The 22,367-nt window shown below is 42.7% G+C and overlaps 1 protein-coding gene across 3 annotated transcripts in view; it reads left to right on the forward strand.

The window, feature by feature from the left end:
• Positions 1–8,545: 8,545 nt before the first annotated feature.
• The window catches only part of SMAP1 (small ArfGAP 1), a 68,586-nt gene continuing 54,764 nt past the window's right edge, over positions 8,546–22,367 (forward strand). For all 3 annotated transcript variants that reach the window (XM_066612427.1, XM_066612428.1, XM_066612429.1), the window contains exon 1: positions 8,546–8,793. In XM_066612427.1, the coding sequence (XP_066468524.1) occupies positions 8,676–8,793 (118 nt within the window). In that variant the 5' untranslated portion in view covers positions 8,546–8,675. The remainder of the gene's footprint in view (positions 8,794–22,367) is intronic.

A 22,367-nucleotide genomic window follows, 5' to 3' on the forward strand; every position in this document is an offset into this window, starting at 1 on the left:
GTATAATTTCAGGTAGTTAACATTGCTTGAACCCATCCCACCATTTTGGAGCCACACAACTTTTTTGCATGGCACATTTGTCTGTGCCGGGTTATGGCAAAAGTTGCTGACACGGTTGCTGACCCATTTTAGCAGTGTGATATCTTAGGGCAGGTCAAAATGCTTGGGCAACATCACAAGTCAGGCTTATATTATTATGAGATGAAAAAGATAAAATACCTAAAAAAAATGATAAAATACAATTAAAACTATAAAATATACCTTAAACGCCAAGCAGCATTTCATTGCACTGGCATAATTTATGGCTTGGGCCCAGGGGGATGGCAGCCAGAAATAGGGTTTTCTTGGCGGTGATGCCTGTACTGTAGAATTCCCTGCCTTTTTAGCTTCTTCATTATTAACCTTTCAGTGAGGCCTGAAGACATTTTTATTCCAGAAAGCCTTTCATGGTCTGTAAGGGGGTATGATAGCTGCTATTTTAGTAATTGAGTTAATGTTTCAATTGATTGTTTTAGTGCTGCTGCTTGGCTTTTGTGATATATTTTATAGTTTTATTTGTATTTTATCTTTTTTTAGGTATTTTATCTGTTTTGTATTTCAGTTGCTGTTAGCCGCCCTCGGAGAGAAAGGCGGGGCATTAAATAATATGAAAGCCTTTCTTTCTTTCTTTCTTTCTTTCTTTCTTTCTTTCTTTCTTTCTTTCTTTCTGTTTCTTGAGAGAAAAATGTAGAATCAGGTCCTGAAACATATTTTGTCACCAGTATACAGAACTATATACATTTTTGTTGTTTTCTAAAAAGCAAGAGGACTGCCAAAGTGTTTGTTTTCTCATACAGGAAGATACAGGGTGAGATTGCTGTTAACCATCTGTGTTGGTTATTGTTAGAACTAACATGATCAGAGTACAATTTCTGATACCCTCACTCAAGACTTGTTGGAATAAGCCAAACAAAGTACGACTAAGGCTGCAATCCTAATCACTTTCCTGAGAGTAAGCCCCATTGAACAAAATAGGACTTACTTCTGAGTAGACCTGGTTAGGATTGCGCCCTATAGCACATGATTTTCAGGTAGGGCTTCCTCATATTATACTGAAAGACTTCTTTGCACCATGTCTGCCTTTTGTCATTGGAGTGAACAGCATAATACTGGTGGAGGAGATGAGTGCGTTTGGGCACACAGCAGTTGAAAATATGCACCTAGAAACTGCTGCTAACACTTTGTATTGTGTGAAATGACACTTTTTAAAAAATTTTATTTTTAGCTGTGAACTGCAAGATAGCTAATGGGGTATCTGCATTTTTTATCTGTTCGTTATGGTTCCCTGAAAACATTTTCTTGATAAAAATGTTTCCACAAGCAGGCTGATGCATCATATAGCATGTTGGTTGGTTGTTCTTCTTTTTCCAAAAAGTCTTTTAAGTAAATCTACAGAATACATCCCACATTTTCCTCTCCTCCATAGCTTTTTTAGATTTGCAGAGATCATTTGGTTGTGCCACCACCTTTAGATAAGATTTAAACCTGGCTTCTTCAATTTTTAGGCCCCGAGCAGATGTGTAAAAACCTACCTGGAAATCAGCATTTCTCACAGATGTACTGGAGTACATTTGGATGCAAAACCCACATGAGTTTCCTCGTGTGTGAGTGATCAGTGGGGGGGGGGGGGGATTTAGTTAGGATTGGGCAGTTAATCTGTGAGTTCAGAATTTTCCACGTGGGTTTTGAACATCCCACAGGTTGGAAAACTCACATGGTTATATATCTGTATTTGAGCTCTCAGAAGAGGTGAGACAACATCCTGAAATGTCTCCCAGGCAAGGTTTGCAGGAGTAGGAAGTTTACTGCCTCAGAAGGGCAAACCATCAGGGAGAAAATCCACCCCTCTGAGCTAGCATCTGCTGTTAGAATTTCTTACAGACATGAGAAGACAACTGAAGGATGACTGACAGCACTTGAGGAGGGTTATTGCTATTCAGCCCACTATATGAAACAGGTTTGACACTCCTGGTCTAACTTTTTCCACGGATAAACCCCCAGATTGAATATATGGTTGCAAATCCTTGTGCATTGGCACTCATAGATGTCACTCAAGGATGTGATTTTCTACAGAAATACTACAATTCCTACAGATGCACTACATCACATTGAAATTTCCAAACCTGCTGAGGAATCACTGGCACTTTAAGACTCCCCTGCACACTGCCATGCAACTCGTCTTCCCATCCTGATATTCTGTTAATGTAACTATGCTCAGAGTCAAATGTGTATACGTTTCAGAATGAATGAAAAACAGAACTCATTCAGTTCAATTTTTATTCATTATAAAATGAATGTCTGTGAGGTTCAAATTAACTCAATGGCATATGAATTTACTGTTGGCGCTCTTCAAAGTCTACAATCCTATGTGTGTCTACTCAGAAGTAAGTTCCATTGTGATCAATTGAGCTTATTCCCAGGACAGTGTGTATAGAATTAAGGCCTTAGACTTCTTCTAATTTGTTCTAACAGCAGTTGTGATGGGTCAGCTTAGATCAGAAAAGCAGCACAGGGGAAAAGATTTAAACACCCCTTCCCCAGAGCACTGTGCTGATCAAATCTGAAGCCCTTTTGGACTGCTTTAAAGTCAAAACAAAAATATTTGGGAGTTAGTCAAAGATCTCCCATGTAACATATGATTTGGCCCTCAATGCTCACCTCAAATGAAAAATTCCTGGTAGTGGCTATGGTAACACTGACAATTCTGAGGACAGTTTTAGGGAGCAATGATCAGTAGAAAAGACTGAAGTGAAGAGAGGACAATAAATACGCATCAGCAATCTAGACATGTGACTCTGAACTGTACGCACTTTTGTTGGCCAGAGCCTGCAGGAGATGTAATGGGCCCTATATAAACCTTTTGAGAAGAGTTTTAAGAGAAAAAGACCTGTATTTTATGATGAAGTATCACTTGTTCCATCAGTTCTATGTATTCAGTGCTTTGCAGAGAGAAATCTGAAATTGCACATGTATGAACTGTCAGGTATATGTTTTTCGATAGCTACATGATCATTCCAAATTTGTTTGTGCTTTGGATATCAGGAAAATGAGTCTGCAGAGGCTCAGGCAAGTCTTGTTTGTTGTGGTGCATTTGTTTCCACAAGATTGAATTGTGACACATCATTATCGGGGGCAAGGGGTCAGGAACACTTGAAGCTGCAGGAGCCTCTTCTGATCAGCCAGGGCCAGCTGGGTCTCCAAGCTATGAGGAGAAAATAGAACTCGGAGACTCTCTCCTGCTGACATGCAGGCAGGCAGGCAGGAAGGACTGAAGTTGAGTCAGGATGTAGAGGCAGAAAAGTGTCCTAAGAAGGACAACAAAAAAAGGGAAAAGAGCCATGAAGCTAAGACAAGAGTCCATAACTAGATAGTACAAAATTGAAACCACTGAAGGGGCAGTCACGGAGGACTTCTCAAAGTAAGGGAATGTTTGTTCCCTTATTTCAGGGTTGCATTACAGTTACACTGGCACTGGAAAGTTGGTTTGGATTGGCCTGTAAGACTCATGGCAGACAAATGACTCACTGCTACATGGTGCCATGAAATTTTTAAAAACTCTACTGCATCTATTCATGTGAATTCAGAAGGTTTTGTAGCAATGTGGAATTTAGTAATGGACAGGGAATGGGTAGCTTGGGACAAGGGCTGAGAACATAAGAACATAAGAACAGCCCCACTGGATCAGGCCATAGGCCCATCTAGTCCAGCTTCCTGTATCTCACAGCTGCCCACCAAATGCCCAGGGAAATTTTAATTTCTTAATGTATGAAATAATTATGTGGATCATATAATATGTTTATACATATTTATTTTTTACATTTTTATATACTCCAGGTGGTATTCATAGTTCCTCCCCTTCTTCCCTGCAAAGTAGGCAAGGCTGAGAGATAGTGACTGGCCCAAAGTCATCCAGGATGCTTCATGGCTAAGTGGGGACTTGAACCTAGATCTTCCAGGTCTAAGGTCAGCACCTAAACCACTACACCATCTTGGCTCTATACTATTGAGGTGCAAGACACATATTATTCCCACCCAGACTCCTACTGATAGGTTGTTGGTCTTCTTTTCCGAGTCTGACATTTTGCTAAGAACAATCCTATAACACAGTGGTGTCCAAACATTTTAGTAGGAGGGCCACATAATCTCTCTGACACTGTGTCGGGGACCGGGGAAAAAAAGAATTTACATTTAAAATTTGAATAAATTTACATAAATGAATGTATTAGAGATGGAATTTATATGAATGAATGAAGGTCTTGCAGTAGCTCAAGGCCTATAAAAGGTCTTGCACAAAGCAAGGTCAGCCTTTCCTTCACTGCCACTGCTGCATCACAGATGTGAAACAGCAAGTAGTGGAGGGAACCCTCATCCCACAGCTCAGGTGAGAGGTCAAAGTCGTCCTCATGCTGAGAGCAGTTGCGTCGGGCCAGCATGGGCTCCAGCAAGTCTCTAGAGGGCCAGAGGCTCATTGGAGACTAGGGACTCCCTGCAGGCCAGATTGGGAGCCCCTGAGGGCTGCAAGTGGCTCCCGAGCCGGGGTTTGGGCACCCCTGCTATAACATATCTGGACATTAAAAAGACCAATACCTTAACTCTGCTGCAACATATATCTCAGTAGGTATATTAAGAATTGCAGCCTCCCTCCAGTGACTCAGAAGAGTGAATAGAGGACTGCAAGTGGAAGAACTGAGTTCAACTCTTTGCTCAGCAGTGTCCTGGCTAGCATGGGAAAAGTTGCCTCTAAGCCAGAATTGCTCATCTTAAATGTGGGGAAAGGGTGTTTCTTTGAATTTCTGGGATTGGGTATGCTTCAAATCTAAATAAAGATGTGCTGCACAGATACAGAAGCCCTTGCTATGAAACTCTGAAGAAGTCTAGGAGCATCAAAATAGATAAAGAACAGCAAGAAATCCATGTGTGCTTGGAAGAGAGAACAGATGTCCCTCAGCCAGTACAGAGGCAATGGGATTCTGTTTTCCTGCTGAGTCACTACACCATATGAGTGGTGGGAGGCTTGAAGAAACTCCAGCTTTGGGAAAGTAACTTACACCACCACCCCGTGTTAATAAAAGTGGAGAAAACTACAAGCAATGCTTTACAGGCTATTAGCTTTCACAGATAGTTGCCAGTTGAAGGTTGCTTTTTCTTTGCTGGATTAGTTATTTATGCATCTCTGTGAATCTGGTTTCTCTGCAACAGAGAGTGGAGCGTTCTCCCTATGATATGATGGAGGGCATTTTTATCTGGCCCTTCCTCCAGAGAGATCAATGCAGCATATATAGTTCCCCTTCCCAGTTCACCTCCACAACCACCTTGTGAGGAAGGCTAGGTTGTGAGCAGTTGACTAGCTCAGTGAGTTTCATGGGTGAATGGGGATTTCAGCTCAAGTTCCCCAAGACCTACTCCAATATTAACCATGACACCACCCTCACTCTGATGGTGGCAATATTTAACAGGCAAGAAATAAATTATAAAAGCTCCAATAAACGTTTGAAAATGTATTTAAAGATACTGTACAGTGTTAGATATTTACAATACGTTTAATAGGGTATTCCGCTTTATTTCCAATTTTGATTGGTAACAAATGCCAGGCACTGAGTCCCTATCAGTGGGTCACAACAAGTAAGGGATCCAATGATCACAACAATTAATAAAAGAATCTGTTACCAGGGGTGTAGAGAGCAGTGTACCTGCAGTAGTACACCCATCAAATGAATACATATTCCTTATTCATACCTTACCATTTGACTATGGATTATGTAAATTGACCACGACACATAACATTGGGATTCAGACTTCTGAAAGGGAAACAAGGGCCAAGAGGGCTTCATCTTTTAAACAAAACCAGTTCTCTCTTTTGTTGAGCAGATGCATGATGTTGCCATTTCCTGCAGAGGATTATGTGAACTGGAGAGGCAAACTGATCAGATCAACAATTGCGTCAGTGTTTCAGGATGGGTTCCTGAGATCAAGTTCTGCTTGCTGAAATAAAATACAAGGGCCTGAGCAAACAAAGGCCCAGCTCGCCCACTTAAGATCTACCAGTGCACTACCCTTTGTCTCCAAACAATGTTTGCTTTTGAACGCACACAAATTTCAACTGTAGATGTTCACTTACCTGTGAATTTACCTTTGTATCTTCCGATAGCATATTTTGGTTCCATTAGAAGACTGGCTATTTCTGAGCCACAAGCTCAAGTGAGATTAGTATCTTTTCAACATCTTTTCACAATTCCTCCAGATTCACTGGAGAACAGGAACGCCTAGGTGACAGCTAGTGTGGCTCATTAGACAGGCAAATGTTAAGGTTTGCTAGGGGGGAGAGAGGAGGAGTTACAAAGACACTTCCTTGCCCAATCAGGCAGGAAGGTCAGGCTCTGACCCCAGCGTAAGGTAATGATAGCCCACAATATAAGCATTAATATTTGCTATTAATTTTGTTTAGTTTCCCCATATTCTGTCACACAGAGAGTGTAACAGGAGCTCTGCTTTTTAAAGATTGTTAATACCAATATAATTTACACTGTATATAAAGCTGATAATATTAATAATACAATAGAGGAGACAAATGTATTCTCCTGTTCTGTAAAATAGAATCCTTGCGGTCACTTCTGATCTTAGAATCTATTAAAAAGAAGCTTGAACTGAAGTTTGCAGGCACACCACCCATGCCACGCCAGTGCAGAAACACAAATAATCTCTATAACAGAGCTTTTCCTGCCTTTCATGGCTGTGATATTGACAGTGCAATCCTAACTAACTTCCTGCACTGCAATGCAGTGATACCACAACAGCTTGCACTGTATCTAGCTTGGGTAGAGAGGCTGCTGGAGATCTCCCTGAGATAAGGGGACATTTCCTCTTACCCCAAGATAAGCCCCAGCAACTGCTACTGAGCTTATGCCAGCAAAATCGATGGTGGAAGTCCGAGCACCTCACTTAGGAAAATTAGGCCTAGCAGGGGGATAGGATATGGTGGAGGCCACTGCCACCAAATCAACACTCTCCCAGGCCTGATCCATCCTCCTCCCTTGCCCTCATTCCATTACACCCCCTCTCCACCCTCATTCCATCTTCTCCCTGCCCTTTCACTGGCCCATGCAGAGCTTACCTGTTCTGGTGCACACTTGTCCTTTGCAGGAGCTGGGTGTCTTGCTGCACCACAATAGTCCACACTGCCACGTTGTGCTTTATGGCATGTTTGTGACAGTGCATGTGCTTACCCTGATGGCATTATTTCAGGATTGGGCTGCCCGGCTGTTACATTTTTTCTATTTTCCACTGGTCGAGAAAAAAGGCACCTGAGGGGACGACGACAACACATGACATACAAAATTATATACATACATACAAAATTATGCAGGGGATGGATAAAGTGGATAGAGGGACGTTCTTTTCCCTCTCACACAACACCAGAACCAGGTTAGAGGTGTTAAAATTGAGTGTCGGAGAAAGTCAGGATAGGCAAAAGAAAGTATTTCTTTATCCAGTGTTGTTACTCTGTGGAACTCCTTGCCACAGGATATGGTGATGGCATCTGGCCTGGATGCGTTTAAAAGGGAAGTGGACAAATTTATGAGGGAAACTCCATCATGGGCTACAAACTGTGATGTGTGTGTGTGCAACCTCCTGGTTTCAGAAGTGGGTTACCTCAGCATGCCAGATGCAGGGTAGGGAACTGGGATGCAGGTTTCTGGTTGTCTGGGTGCTCCCTGGGGCATTCGGTGGGCCACTGTGGGGTGTAGGAGGCTGGAGCAGGGGGGTCTGTGGCCTGATCAGTGGGCTCTTCTTCTGTTTAGCTGCCAAGGAAGGCACTGGGAGGCAGGTCTCTTGTGGTCCTGTGTGCCACTGAGTGTGCTATGGTGGGCCACTGAGACGCAGAAGGTGGGCCAGGTGGGTCCCTGGCCTGAGCCAGCGGGGCTCTTCTTCTGTTCAGCTGCCAAGGGAGACACCAGGAGGCAGGTCTTTTGTGGGCCTGTGTGCTCCCTGGTGGGCCAGAGACGCAGGAGGTGGGCCAGGTGCGTACCCGGCCTGAGCTAGCGGGATCTTCTGCGCTCCAGCGCCACAAGGACGTCTCTGTGCAGCCTCCCTGGGCGGATGGATACTGCCATGCCATGCAGCGCTCCCTGTGGGTGGCGGTTGACGAGTCACCGCCAAGAGGGCAGGGCAGGGCGGCTGCTGGCCACAGCGTCTGAGTCGGCAGCAGCCTCCGAGCAGGCCTGCCAGAGGAAGCCACCTCACCCCCTGGGGGTGTGGGCGCCCAGGGGACCTCACGGGGGTGGAGCGCACGAAGCGCGTCCCCGAAGGTCCGCCCAGGGACTACTTTGCCGCGAGAGAGGCAGAAGGCGCGTCACGAGAAAGCTGTTGGAGCGGCCGGCTTCGAGTAGTTCCGGTTGAGGAAGTGGCGGCGCTGGAGCCTCCTCCTCTCCTCCCTCCCGGCCTCGCCTTGCCCGGCTTCCCGGCCGCCGCGGATTGGTCGAGCCGGCGCGCGCTCCGTGACGGGAAGAGGAGGAAGCGTTGAGGCTACCGCATTACCAGCTTCTCTGTTGCTGCGCGCCCCGCCGGCGGACTCCTTTCCTCGCTCTCTTCCCGCGCGGGTGTTGAGGCCCCCTCGCTCTCCCGCCCCTCCCCCCGCCATGTCCACCCGCTCGTGCCGGGAGAAGGCGCAGAAGCAGAACGAGCAGCACCAGGCCATCCTGGCTAGGCTCCTGCGGGAGGAAGACAACAAGTACTGCGCCGACTGCGAGGCCAAGGGTGCGTCGGGGGCCGGGCGGGCGGGCCAGGGGCTCGGGGGCGTGGCTTCCTCAGTGCCAGGTGTGTGAGTGAGAGGGAGGGAGTGAGTGGGCATCATCTTTCTTTGCGTGTTGCGGGGTGAACGTGAGAATGGAAGTGGGTGATGACTCCCTTGGAAGGCCTGTCTGCTTTCATGGCCCCTGTGCCACCACAGCTGATAAGGCCTTGTCACTTACCATCATCATCATCATTAACAGTACAGGTGTGTGCCACTTAACAACCATCTGCTTAGTGACGGACCGCATATACAACGGTGGTCAAAGCGCAGTAAAGATGCTCCTAATGAGGCAGTCGAGTCTCCCACAGCCTGCAGCAGAGTGTCTGTTTCCACAACAGAGGGCCTCTTAATGCAAAGAAGAGGCAGTCTATCTCCAGTAGCCTGTGCAGCCAGCAAGTGTCCGGCAGGGAGTGTCATCTTACGCAGCAAAAGCAGTAGATTGGACTGAATGTTCACTTAATGACCTAATCGCCTAACAGGGATAGAACATGTCCCCATTGTTACTTGGCACATACCTGTATTTATTATGATCATAAGTAGTAGTAGTATTAACTGTATTTATAGACTGCTTTTCAGCAAAAAGTTCACAAAGTGGTTTATAAAGGAAATCAAATAACTGAATGGCTCCCTGCCCCAAAAGGGCTCACCATCTAGAAAGATGCAAAAGAACACCAGCAGGCAGCCACTAGAAAAGGCACTGCTGGGGTGAGAAGCACTCACTTGAAAAAGTGCCTCTCACCCAGTTATATACTGCTTTTCAATGAAAATTTCACAAAGCGGCTTACAAAGTCAAATAAACCAAATGGCTCCCTGTTCCAAAAGGGCTCACAATATTAAAAGTTTCAGAGGAGCAACAGCAGACAACATAAGAAGAGCCCCCCTAACTCAGGCCAAAGCGCGATCGCTCTGCTTAAGGGGGCAGAGTCCAGGGCCCTCTGGCTGGGGCGCCGCAATGCCCCAGTTAAAGAAGCGCTGCCATAGACCCATCTAGTCCAGCCTCCTGTGTCTCACAGTGGCCCACCAGATGTGCAGGGAGCACAAAGGACAGCAAGAGACCTGCATCCTGATGCCCTCCTTTGCATATGGCATTCTGAGGTGGCCTACTTCCAAAATCAGGCAGTTGCACATACATATCGTGGCTTGTAACTAGTGATGGATTTTTCCTCCAGAAATTTGTCCAATCCCTTTTTAAAGCCGTCTAGGCCCAATGCCATCACCACATCCTGTGGCAAAGAGTTCCACCAACTAATCACACGGTGGATAAAGAAATATTTTCGTTTGTCCTAACTCTCCCAACGTTCAATTTTAGTGAATGTCCCCTGACACTGCTGGGGTGAGGAGGGCCAGTTACTCTCCCCCTGATTAATCAGAGGAGCACCTACTTGAAAAAGTGCCTCTTACCAAGTTAGCAGGGGTTAAAACCCAGTCTAGCTAAATCATCATCAGGGATGCAGCATCCTGACACTGATGTGTCTTTCTGTATGTGTGCATGTGTTACATGTTGTTTCCTTCTTCACCGTGGCCAAGAAGTAAAGCTTTTAACAACATTTTCTGTGCCCTTTAAAAAACTGCTCTTAGGCCCAGAGCTCACCCAACCCATGCACTCACCCCTGAATCAGGGATGATACCAGCTGGGATCCAACACACTAGTTTAGATGTGCCAGAATTTTGGAAATATGTACTGTAGTTGCCTTTTTTGGGGGACATTTTTATTTCGTATAGCTGACCCTCATGTCATATTATGAACTACTGTTAGAATTTCCTGTAGTTTCAAAGAGTTTTGCTTTGTGGTATGGTAGAGAATGTGTTGTTCAGAATCCTCAAGCCCCATCGCCTCTTTGGGTTTACAGAATTGTGTGGTCCTTTCGTATTTCAGTCATTATTTGAATTGATGGTTACATTGTGTAAACCCCTGAGGATGAGCCTGTGATTCAGTGTGTTGAAATGGCAGGAATTTCCAAATGTCTATTACTTAAGGGCTGAAGCTGGAATTCAAAGCATATTACCTGGAAGTAAGGTCCATTGACCTGGTATTTCAACATCTACACTTGAAAGTAGGTTCAGTTGAATTCAGCTACAGTGAGCTGCAATAGCTACAATGAGCTCTGTGCATATTGGAAAGACTTCTAAGCTAGAAGTGGTGGGTTCTGGACATCTTTCATTTAATGAATTAATGATTACATTAATCCATTTCTTCCCCTCCCATAGGTGCACACATTTGGCCCCTGTTGCATATATACAACCTTGGGCAGAAATATTAATGGCTTAGCAAAAAGATTAGTATGCTTATTCATCTTGAGTGAGAAATACATATGTGCATGCTTGGTGTAAATGGGAAATGGAAATAGACATGCAGTAGTCCTGTGTAACTGCGGGTCCTATATCTGCAGTTTCACTTATCCATAGTCCTCAAATTCCCCCTCTTCCATCACACTCATGACTCACCTGTCTTTGTTTGCAAAAGGAAGCTTTTTCTTCCTTTTTGCTTCAGAAAAGGAAGCAAACAGCGAGAAACTAGACTCGAGGAACACTAGAGGAGGTGAGTGAGTACACTAACAGAAAGTGGAGCCTAGTGTTCTTACTGTCTGTCTGCCAACTTCCTCTCCTGTTCACAAATAAAGAGAGGTGAGTCATGAAGGTGATGTGAGTAGGGTTTGCTACTATCTGCAGTTTTGGGTATCAGCAATGGCATGAACATATCCCCCACAGATACGGGGTATGCCTGTATTATAGCTGTGGGAGCATTTATCACAGCTATAAAATGAACATACCAGGCAATTTTTAACTTTTTCTGTGTGTCTGTGTGCAGCTTAAACTGAATTCAGACTGCATTGGGCTAAAAGCAGAATATTGTGCTGTAGAAGCATATAAACCAAAAGGAATTTGGAAGGGGGGGTAATGAGGAGGATCTTGTGGTTTTGAATGTGCCAGTAAATCAGTTTTTATATGATAAAAGGTGATTGACTGGGGTGGGGGAACCCAGTGATCTGCTAAAACGGGTGGTCTCTATATCCAGATATTTGAAATGGCAGGATTTTTCTCTGTCATCAGTTACAGTTTTAATTCTGCTGGAGTTCTCAGCAGTTTTCAATACTATGGTGTTTTTCTGGACTGGTTGTCTGGATTGGGAGGCATTGTACTTGGGTGGCTTTGTTTCTGTGGCCAGCTGGTTCAAGAAAATGTTGCTGGGTTGGTATTATTTTGCTCTTTGGTGCTTCTGCTATCATGTTCTGCAGACCTCCTATTTTGTTCCCCAAGCTGTATAACATCTACATGAAACTGCTGGGTGTTGTCATAGAGAGATTTGGAATGAGATACCATCAGTATGTTTTTGACACCCAGCTCTACTTCTTTTTCATCAGATTCAACTAAAGCTATTGAGGTGGGGAATCGGTATGTGGAATCAAGATGGGACTGGATGGGATTCGACAAACTGAAGTTCAGTCAAGACAAGATAGAAACCCTGTTACTGAATGGCTCATTTGTCCTGTGAAGTTGTGTTCAATCCATTTTGGATGGGGCTGCACTCCCCTAAAGGATCCAATTTGCAGCTTGGGATTGTTTTTTATATGCTTCATTCTGTTTGGATGCCCATGTTACATCTGTGACTTGAGGTATCTTCCATTAGCTGATGCTACTGCTTCAGTTGCAGCATTCCTGAAGAGAAAGAGTTCAGCCTATCTCTGTAATCTACTGGAATGCATTGTATGTTGGGCTGTTTTTGATGTCGTGGAGATTGAAATTAGTCCAAAATGAGATTACTAGATAGTTGATTGGGACTGGCTGAATGGAATATCTCAGCATTTCTCAAACAACATTTCTGACTGTTGGTCTGTTTTTCAAGAGCAATTCATAGTTGCTGGTGCTTATCTTTAAAACCCTAAACAGCTTGGGCCCTGGGTCCCAAGGGCCAACTACTCCCACATGAACCTGCCTGAATGTAAGATCATCTTCTGAAGACCTTCTCAGGGTACTCTTTGCTTCAGAAGTTAGACTGTTGGTGATTGGAGGAAGGAATTTGCAGTTGTGGCATGGCACCTGAGGAACACTGTCCCCCAGCAGCCTTGCTGGGTGCCAAGTTTCATCTTTCCAGTGCCAAGGGAAGACCTTTTTACTTATTCATACTCTTTAATCATGCCATAAGGTTGGGTTTATCCTTCTAATTTGCTCTGCTGTTTTTGTGTATTCATTAATTTTTCTACTGTTTGAGTGTGTGTAACATTTTTATACAATATAAACTACTCTGGAAATTGTCAAGCTGGATGGCAGGATGGTGGTATTTTAAAAATAATTTTAGTAATTACTCATGAAATGTTGGTCTAGAAATGTTAGTACACTTTTCTTACACATAATTTTATTTAAAAACCATTTCAGAATAAATGCCATATTTCAACAGTTACAGCACTAATTGTCAGGGAAGGGTGGCGTGGAGACTTCTATGAGTCAGCCCATGCTTCTTTGTGTGGTTTAGATCCTGTTATATTTCAAAGTCAGGGAAACAGGCTTTGTATGTAATGTTTGACCTAGAACTTCCTTGTCATTTTATTGTGATGCCCTTCCTCCATCATACCAAGCAAGGGATAGAAATGAGTCATCTTTAAGTAGGCTGGTGCTAGCTGTTGATTTACTGAAAGGGATATGCTACTAATCAGAAATACTTAGAGGGTGAACTTGTAAAAAGAAGGCAAAAATGATTATGTAAGTAATAGGAAAAGTATGTTGAGCATATTCTGAGTTTAAAAGGCAGTTGGGATAATTCTCTCAGGTATTTCAGTAGTATGCAGCTGCTGTAAAATATATAGGAGAAATGAATTGGCAGGTAGGGTGGCTGAAAAGAAATCTGGTTTTATTTAAAATCATCAGCATACGATTTTAGATACGAGACTTTTGACTCTGTTGAAAGGAAGTAAAAAAGCTATTCGTTAGAGGCAGAAAACTTCAAAATAGCTTTGGAAAGAAGTGCTGAGGGAAATTACCACAGAAAATCTTGTTTCAAACGTAGTATTATTATTATTATTAACAGTGTTTATATACCGCTTTTCAACAAAGTTCACAAAGCGAACCTCAATAGACTTCCACAATGCTTGATCTTCAGAGGCCTCTAGTAAAATGATGGAAATATTTGGAACGTGTACCATGAATGATGCTGGGTGTGCCAATGGGTAGAATAAGAGACCCACAAAACTCAGATGAGAAATTTTTTGTACTGTAGGCTACTAAAGGATGCATGAGAGTTAGGCTGGGGAAGAGATGGCAGAATAGTATGTGTTCTAATTGTAATCTACTGTACCTGTCTTCTGCATGTGTGCATGTGCTCTTTGTCACTTTTCTTTGTAAAGTAGCACGTATCATGATGTCAGTGTCCAAGTGGAAACTTGTGTTAATTTACATTGAGGTAGTGGAGAAACAAAGTGATGCACTTTGAACTGGAAATTATGGACATTAATGCTGGTTAATGCAGATGAATATTGATAGTCTAATAAATGATGGACAGGATACAGAAAACCCCTTGCATGTATGGAAGGCACTGCTGCAGGTGGAGTGCCTCCAGTCTATAACAACATGAGAAGAGCCTTGCTGGATCAGACCAGGAGCCTATCTAGTCCAGCTTCCTGTAGTGGCCCACCAGATGCCTCTGGGAGCACACAGGCAACAAGATACCTGAATCTTGCATCTGGCTTTCAGAGATTGGCTACCTCTAAAACCCAGAGATTGCATGAAATCATCATGACTTGTAATGAACCTTGCTTCCATAAACATGTCCAATCCTCTTTTAAAGGCATCTAGGCCAGGTGCCATCACACCATCCTATGACAAGGAGTTCCACAGACTGATTACATGCTGGTGCCACTTCCTGCCTCTCCTATAATAACAATAACAACAACAACTGGTATTTATATTCTGCCTTTTTTGCCATTGGATTACTCCTTTGGTTTTATTCAAGGCACTTTACGCAGGCAGACTTTCTCTACAATCACAAATAAGTTCTATTTTTCAAGAACAATCTTCAGTCCGGGTGGTTCTCTCATGGTCTGGTGAAACGCTGTCTCCCATGCTGAAAGATGGCTGCTTTCCCTCTCAAGGAAAGAGCTGGAGCTGGCTTTCTTTGGCTTCCACCCAAAAGGGCCTGGCTTGTCAGCTTTCAAGGTCTCACCACTCACAGAGACTTCTGGTGATCTTGAACTGATGACCTGAACATGTTAAATCTTCAAGCTTAACAGTGACTCTGTCATCTAGACCAGACCTCCTGCTCTCCTAAAGAGTTTGTGGCCTGGAATGCCACAGGTTCTTTGCATTTCACCAGGTTTCTATTATGCCCATTTTATCAGTGTAGTTGGGTTTCTACCAATTTCTCTCTTCCACTGCAGCCCCTTGTGCCACATTCTCAGGATCTTCTGATTCTCATGAATGCCTTTTCCAGGGAGGGAAGGGGCTGCAGCAGCACCTCTGCATGATTGAAATTCTGCTTGCGATCCTGCATAATAGGCTGCACACACTCATTTTATCTAGGAGGGTGGGCATCTTAGGGCACATTCCTAACCATGTCTACTCAGAAGTAAGTCCTATTTTGTTCAGTGGGGCTTACTCTCAGGAAAGTGTGGTTAGGATTGCAGCATTAGTCTATTGCACAATGACCTGAGTTCAGCTCCTCCCAAAAAACTTCAGAAGTTAACACTGCACTCTCCTTTTAAACGATAATGTGTCTACAAATTGGATTGTTTCTTAGGGTTTGAGATCAAAGATTTTTCCCTTAACAGGTGTTAAATATGAGGATAGTGTTATTGCCACTTCGATGTACAAACTATATATGTACAAACTATAAACACTATTGATGTACAAACAAAAAAATTGTTTTACTTATATTTTGAAATTTGAATACAACTGTCACAGATTGCTTTTGACCCAACTCTTTAAGGTTCATGTAGCTTCATATGAGTTTTACAGCTCAATCCTATCCACACTTTCCTAGGAGTAAGCCCCATTGGCTCTAATGGGTGGACATGTCTTATGCTCTGTTTGACTTTAAGGGGCTACATGATTCTCTGTTCATTTTGTTCATCACAGAGAAAAGTAGTTGTATAACAAAGTGACTTTTGTCGTGACTGTCTGTGACTGACAGTAACTTGCTGCTTATAAATAATTAATAGGCTCAGAATATTCATGATAGTCCACAGGTGTGGAAATAAAAATGTTCCCGTGTTATATTCTAGAGCAGGGGTGTTCAAACTTTTTGGCAGGAGGGCCACATCATCTCTCTGATACTGTGTTGGGGGCCAGGAAAAAAAGAGTTAATTTACATTTCAAATTTGAATAAACTTACATAAATGAATACATTAGAGATGGAACTTATATGAATGAATGAAGGTCTGGCAAAGGTCTTTCCTTTGCTGGCACTGCTGCATTACAGATGTGAAAAAGCAAGCAGTGGAGGGAGCCCTTGTTCCACATCTAACACGAGAGATCAAACAGTTGGCCATTACTCTGAAAGCAGTTGCGTCAGGCCAGCGTGGGCTCCAGCAAGTCTCTGGAGGGCCAGAGCTCGTTGAAGACTGGGGGCTTTCAGCGGGCCAGATTGGGAGTCCTTGAAGGCTGCAAGTGGCCCCAGAGCCGGGGTTTGGGCACCCCTGTTCTAGAGTAAGGAACATCCCTTAAAATAGCAGTTCTCAAACTGTGGGTCAGGGACCCAGTTTTTGGTGATTTGTGAAACTGACAGGCCAGGTTAGGATATGTTCATCGAGGGTTAAATAAGATACTACTGGGGAGGGGCAGTGCTGCCCAATCACCATTATAGCCACACCCTTTGGCATTTATAAATCAGGTAGCAGCCTCTAGGACCTCTAAAAAGTTTGAGAACTAGTGCCTTAAAATATTTGGTGGTGGACAACATCATATATAATTGTATTTCCTGATTTTTCATAGTTTTAATGCTGATCCATTTCAGGAGATGTAATAGAAGGAGATCACAGTTCCTCTTTGCCTGGCCTTCTTCTCTCTCTAGTTTTGGTGTTCTTCAAGACTAGGGCTCCTCCTCAGCTTATTGAAGAACCTACTCTTATCTTCTGCCAATGTGGTATGTATTGCTGCGCTCAGACAGAAAGGGGTGGGTTTCGTGCATGTGAGGTATAGATGGAGGCAAGATGCATGTGAACCTGCAGTCCATGCCAAATCCTAAATCCTGGTAGATTTGTCCAGGATTCGTCAAGGATTTCCAGGTAGTTCAGATTGTAGAACTGGACTAGGCTACTATATTACAGGATAGGTATTAGCTTTGTAAATGATATTTGTTGCCTGTGAATTGAGGAAGTGGTTAAAGTCCTGAGCCACTGGTATTCAAGCATAAGAGGAAGTACGCATTTGGGGTTTTCACAGAATTTTCAGTTTTCTTGAGTATAGTGGAATTTTCTTTCATTGTGTACATGCATAGCATCACATTGCAAATGTGTCTGTTTGTAAGGGCTCAAGATCCTGACAGTTGTGTTGGGAAATGTGCACTGTAAACACTTAAAGAAGGCTCTGCTTTGGAGCAGGCTTTAAGGCAGGATTTATTCCATCAGCTTTGCTTTATTACAGTAAACAAAACCCATTTATACTAACGTAGCAATCAATACAGCAATGTCTAAAAACCACTAATGGAAGAACGTTACGTACAGAGCGGTAGATTCAATGGTTATTGGGTCACATTAAAGAAACGAATACCATTGTCTACAGTTTATTGCTTTTATGCTAACTGCTTGTTGAAGACAGTACTCAACCGGCATAGTGTATGGCATTAACTGGCATAATTCCTATTTTCATAAACTTGAAACTTGTATGCTGTTGGATCTGATTGTAGTGCACAAAAATACAACAGACTGTGATCATGCCACACTTTAATAAAGTGGGTTTTCCGTATGTGGACATTCTGGTCCCCAGCATAGGAGTAAGAACATGGCTGAAGAAGGTTACTTCAGATGAAATGGATCTCAAAGTTATGCAGTGAAGTTCTGCTTTTTGGAAACAACCCATGTCCCCCTTAACTGATGGGGACCATGGCTACTAGTAAACATTAGCTGCATGAATGAGCAGGCAAGCTTGAGCAGTAAGCTGGCCCAGTGCTGAGAATTTGTTGTAACCTAAAGTATGCATATTTGGGAGAACTGGCCTTTCCCAAATTCATCTCTACCATTTTATCTTTTAAGCCACAGAAAGCCTCTATTCCTGCATTTAAAGTAGTGGATGCATTTATTTGATGTGTATCCATGTGCAGTTGCTGTCTGTACTGTATTGCTTTGAGTGAAATACGCACTTGAGTATTGTTCCCGTTGAGGAACATGATTCTTGTTTCAGGAGATATGTGTGGAAACCTGGTTCTATATGTTGTTCTCTTTGTTGGATCAAGCATGGAAATGTGTGTCGAAGATGGAACAGGAAAAGTTAAAGGAACAATATCTTTTTCGTAGCTCTGCCTACCTGCTGGGGTGAGATTAACAAACATAGAAGCAAAACTCAAAATGTGAACACTTTTTCAAATACTTGTTATACTACAAATACTACACTTGTTCAAATTCTCATACAAAACCATGGTGTATAAGGGGAAGTATAATTGCACTTCTCTTATGCTCTCCTCTGGCAAAAAGACCCACTGCATGGAGGACACACAGAACTGGATAAATCCATTAAAATTAAAAACAGAAGTATCTGCATAAACACTGTGAAATACTACATTTGTTTAGCCTAGAGATAAGAGTAGTGTGAAATCCAGGAATGATAATTTTTCACCAGTTTCTGCTGCCTCTTGGCTAGCTCTTGTATCAGTTCTTCTGGTGATTCAGCCAAGGACCACAGTAAACATTTGCCTATAATTTGATCTCACAGATAAGTCAGGGTTAGATTTTGAGCCAAAAATCATGGAATTTTGTATGACCCTTGGATGTCAGGGGTAAACTGTAGGGGTGGGTGAAACACTTTGAAAATGACTTTCCAGGAATTGTTCTGAGCAGCAGCAAAAAGAAAAAAGGAGCCATTTTACCTTCTTCTCTATGCAGGAAGGGAGATGAAGGTGCTTATGGGTTTTAGGCTTTGTGAGGTGTACAATGCTGCACTTCAATAGCAGCAGCCCTCATACAGAATACAATTCCCATAAGTGCTTTCACTTCTCTTCCTATCTGTAGAAGAATCTAAAATGGCTACTTTTTTGTTGCTTTCTGTTGCTGCCTCAGAACAATTACTGGTAAGTAAAACTGCTCCTTCCTCCCACACCCCTGCTTCCTACTTCTAAGCCCAGTCCCACCCCTACCTCACAAGGCAGCTGCTCTCAGAAGCTTTATTTGTCATACTGACCCATGCATAAGTTGACCCATGCTTTCAATCCTAAGGCATAAATTTTTTTGACTTGTACATTAGTATATATAGTATGTTCATTGGATTGGGACTATTCTGGTGGCATCGCATACTTCTTGGCCTACCCTTCAAATTGGATTGCTGCATGATCCACTACAGTGTGACTCAGTTTCACTTTCCATAGAGCTCCATGGGCTGAAGTCTGGAGAGCCCTGCTGTAAGCAGAAAGTGTTAGATCTGCTGACACTTGTCTGTTCAGCTGTAACCAACATTTCACACAATCTACAAAGACTGCAGTCATCTGGAAAGCCTTATATGCAAAGCATCCAACAAAGCAGAAGGGTTTGAATACACATATTTACAAGCAACTGGAGCCCACAATGGCTCCAGATTGCAACTGGAGTTCACAATAGCCCACAAAATCTAGAATACAGAGGGCCCACAATGGAGTGTGGAGCCTCCATCTTAGGTAGTTTTTCTTTTTTCTTTTTTTAAATGAGGAATGCCTCATTTTTGAGCACAAGGTATGTTTGTTTTCCCATTACTGAACAAATCTCCCAAACACCACAAATTCTCTCAAACTTCAAAGATTTTTGTACAGTGATTATCTAAATAGATCCAATTAAGCCTCCAGCATGTGACTATAAAGATATTCTCTTATGCAAGGGGAGACTGAGGATGTAACTAGATGTGATATTGGAAGATCCATGATTAGCTCTCCTGTGTTTTTTTTAGAGGAGCTAGATGGGGCTTTGAATCCAATCAGGATAAAAGTGTGGGGTGTATAATTCCCCCTCCTATCTCCCTAATGAAAATTGCTCTTCTCCACGTTGCTGTACTATGTGGGGTATATGGCACTGGCAGATGATTTTCAATGGGCAAATGGGGGGAGTTAAATGCTCACTCAGATAAAAGAGAACACAAAGAGGTGGCTGCAAGAATTAATGTTTCCAATGCATTTCAAATGAATTTTTATCAAGAGAAAAAAAGTGTTCCCTCATGAAAATGACTTAAAATGTCACTTAGTCCCTGCAGCTGTCTTGTGTCTTTTTGTCTCTGATTTTTACAATGGTGATTTAGATGCTGACTAATTAGTGTTATATTCACATGCTGTGGTTCTCTTCATGTTGCATCCTGTGTCTGGTAACTGCTATTAAGCTTTCAACAGAGATACAGTCAGAATCTAGATCTAACTGTAGAGATATGTGTGTCTCTTTGACCTGCTTCTGATTGTAGCTGCCTATAAAGAAAATAACAGTTTGTAGAAAATAGCATGGTACTATTAGGACCTTCATGTTGCTTGACTAATGCTTGACAGTATTATGCTTGACAGTAATTATGTAAGTGTGTGCATGCACAATGCATCTGGTTTATCAATGTTCCCTGTTCTAGAAGGTAAGTAAGTATGCCTCCGTAAGTAAGCTCTCAAAACTTACAATAAAAAGAGGCTTTTCTCTTGTTTTTGAGATTGGAATCTGTTTCAAGCCTAATAATAAACAACAGTAAATAGAGGCCTAAATTGAGGCATCATTTGAATCAAAATCCTACAAATATGCAATACAGGTAATAAAAATATAGCTTACAAGTTTGAAACATTTAAACATCTTCAAGGGGGAATCGTTTTCATATTTACATGTATAACCATGTAATGGTCAACACTGTCAGCAAGAAAGTAATTTAATATGTATGGTTTTTAGAAACCCTATTCACTCCTTATACAACTGTGAACATTGTAACCATAGATACTGTTGAGAGAAGTGTGCCAGCAAGCCCTGCCTCTACCTAGCTTGTAACACTGCCTCTGCTCTCCCTGGAAATAGAATTTGTCTGAAGAGGCAAACACTGAAGAGAGGATAGTTCTATAATATAAAATGCTGGTTTAAGTCAATAGCTAAACCATTTTTTAATAGCAGACATAGGCTGCAATCCTAACCTCAGTTTCCTACTTCTGAGTAGGCCTAGTTAGGATTGTGCCCATAGATGATGAAAACAGTGTCCCATGGAAACAGCTAGTGTCATCATCTGGAGAACTGAAAAGTTGAGAAATCAAGTAACTAAGTTGTGTCTGGTGTGCTTGAAAGTTCCTGTGTCAGGCATTGTCCAGTAGACTTCTTGTCTTCATTAAAATTGATAGTGCAGCTCTATAAAACACATACAAAAAGATTTAATTAATACAACAAACTGTATTATGTTGAAACTTTAGAAAAATGATAAAAGGAAATCATGTGGTTCTGATGAAAAATTGTCCATACATATTTTAGGTTTATAATTTGGCAGAGGCAGATTCACATTAACTTAAACTAGTGCATATATAACTATTGCTAAGAGATTTATGACTGACAAGGGGTATTACATGGTTTTTTCCCCCAACTCCTCCTCATTCTTCATTAATTCCCTGTGCTGTATTCTCTGTAACCATGGTCAACAGCCATCATACTGTCTGTTAGTCATGATCTGAAATGAGTATTTGAAGCAGCTAGTTCTCTTCGCCACCCCCTATTTAGTAAGTACCTAATCCTAAATCCTTAAATGTAATCCTTATATCTGTGGACAGAAGACCAGCAGTATCTTCTTATATGGAGCATGTGTTTACCATTTTGTTGGACCAAGAAAAATGTTGGTTTAAATTGCTCCCTTTTGTGGATGTCTCCTTGTAGCAAGAGCTTCATGTGAATCACATGAATTTGTAATTTTTCTCCACATCTTTGGAGGCCTGCAAGATCACTAGCACTTTAGAAGTATATCACTTGATCCCTTGCAAGTGAATAGAAGGCAGTTACCACCAAGAGTATATTGAAATGCTCTCTTAGAGGTTGGCCAGGTTGAGCACTGGCCAAGGACCTAGAGGACCCACTGGGCCTGCCTGACCTCTGAAACTTCAGCACTTGTTTCAGTGGTAGCACCCAGTGCATCAGTGTGGGGGCCTGGTGTGGGATTTACCACATAGCCCCTAATTGGTGTTGGCATGTCTCTGTAGTTACACAGAGTGGTGTTGTATATTCCGGCCCTGTGTTGGTTGTTTAGAACTTTTCCAGATGATCTTACCATACCCTTTGGGTAGCTGTCGTTTTCAGAGACAGACTGGACCTTATTGTAGTTGGTTTGTTCAAACTTCTTTTCTAGGGCATGAATACAACTAACTCTTGTTTTCTGGCTGTGTAACAATGTAAGATAGCAAGGCACTATGGACTGCTCTGCAACAGATCTCCTTCTGTTG

Source organism: Tiliqua scincoides, chromosome 1 (genome assembly GCF_035046505.1).
Source record: "Tiliqua scincoides isolate rTilSci1 chromosome 1, rTilSci1.hap2, whole genome shotgun sequence".
In the NCBI taxonomy this organism is placed as follows: domain Eukaryota; kingdom Metazoa; phylum Chordata; class Lepidosauria; order Squamata; family Scincidae; genus Tiliqua; species Tiliqua scincoides.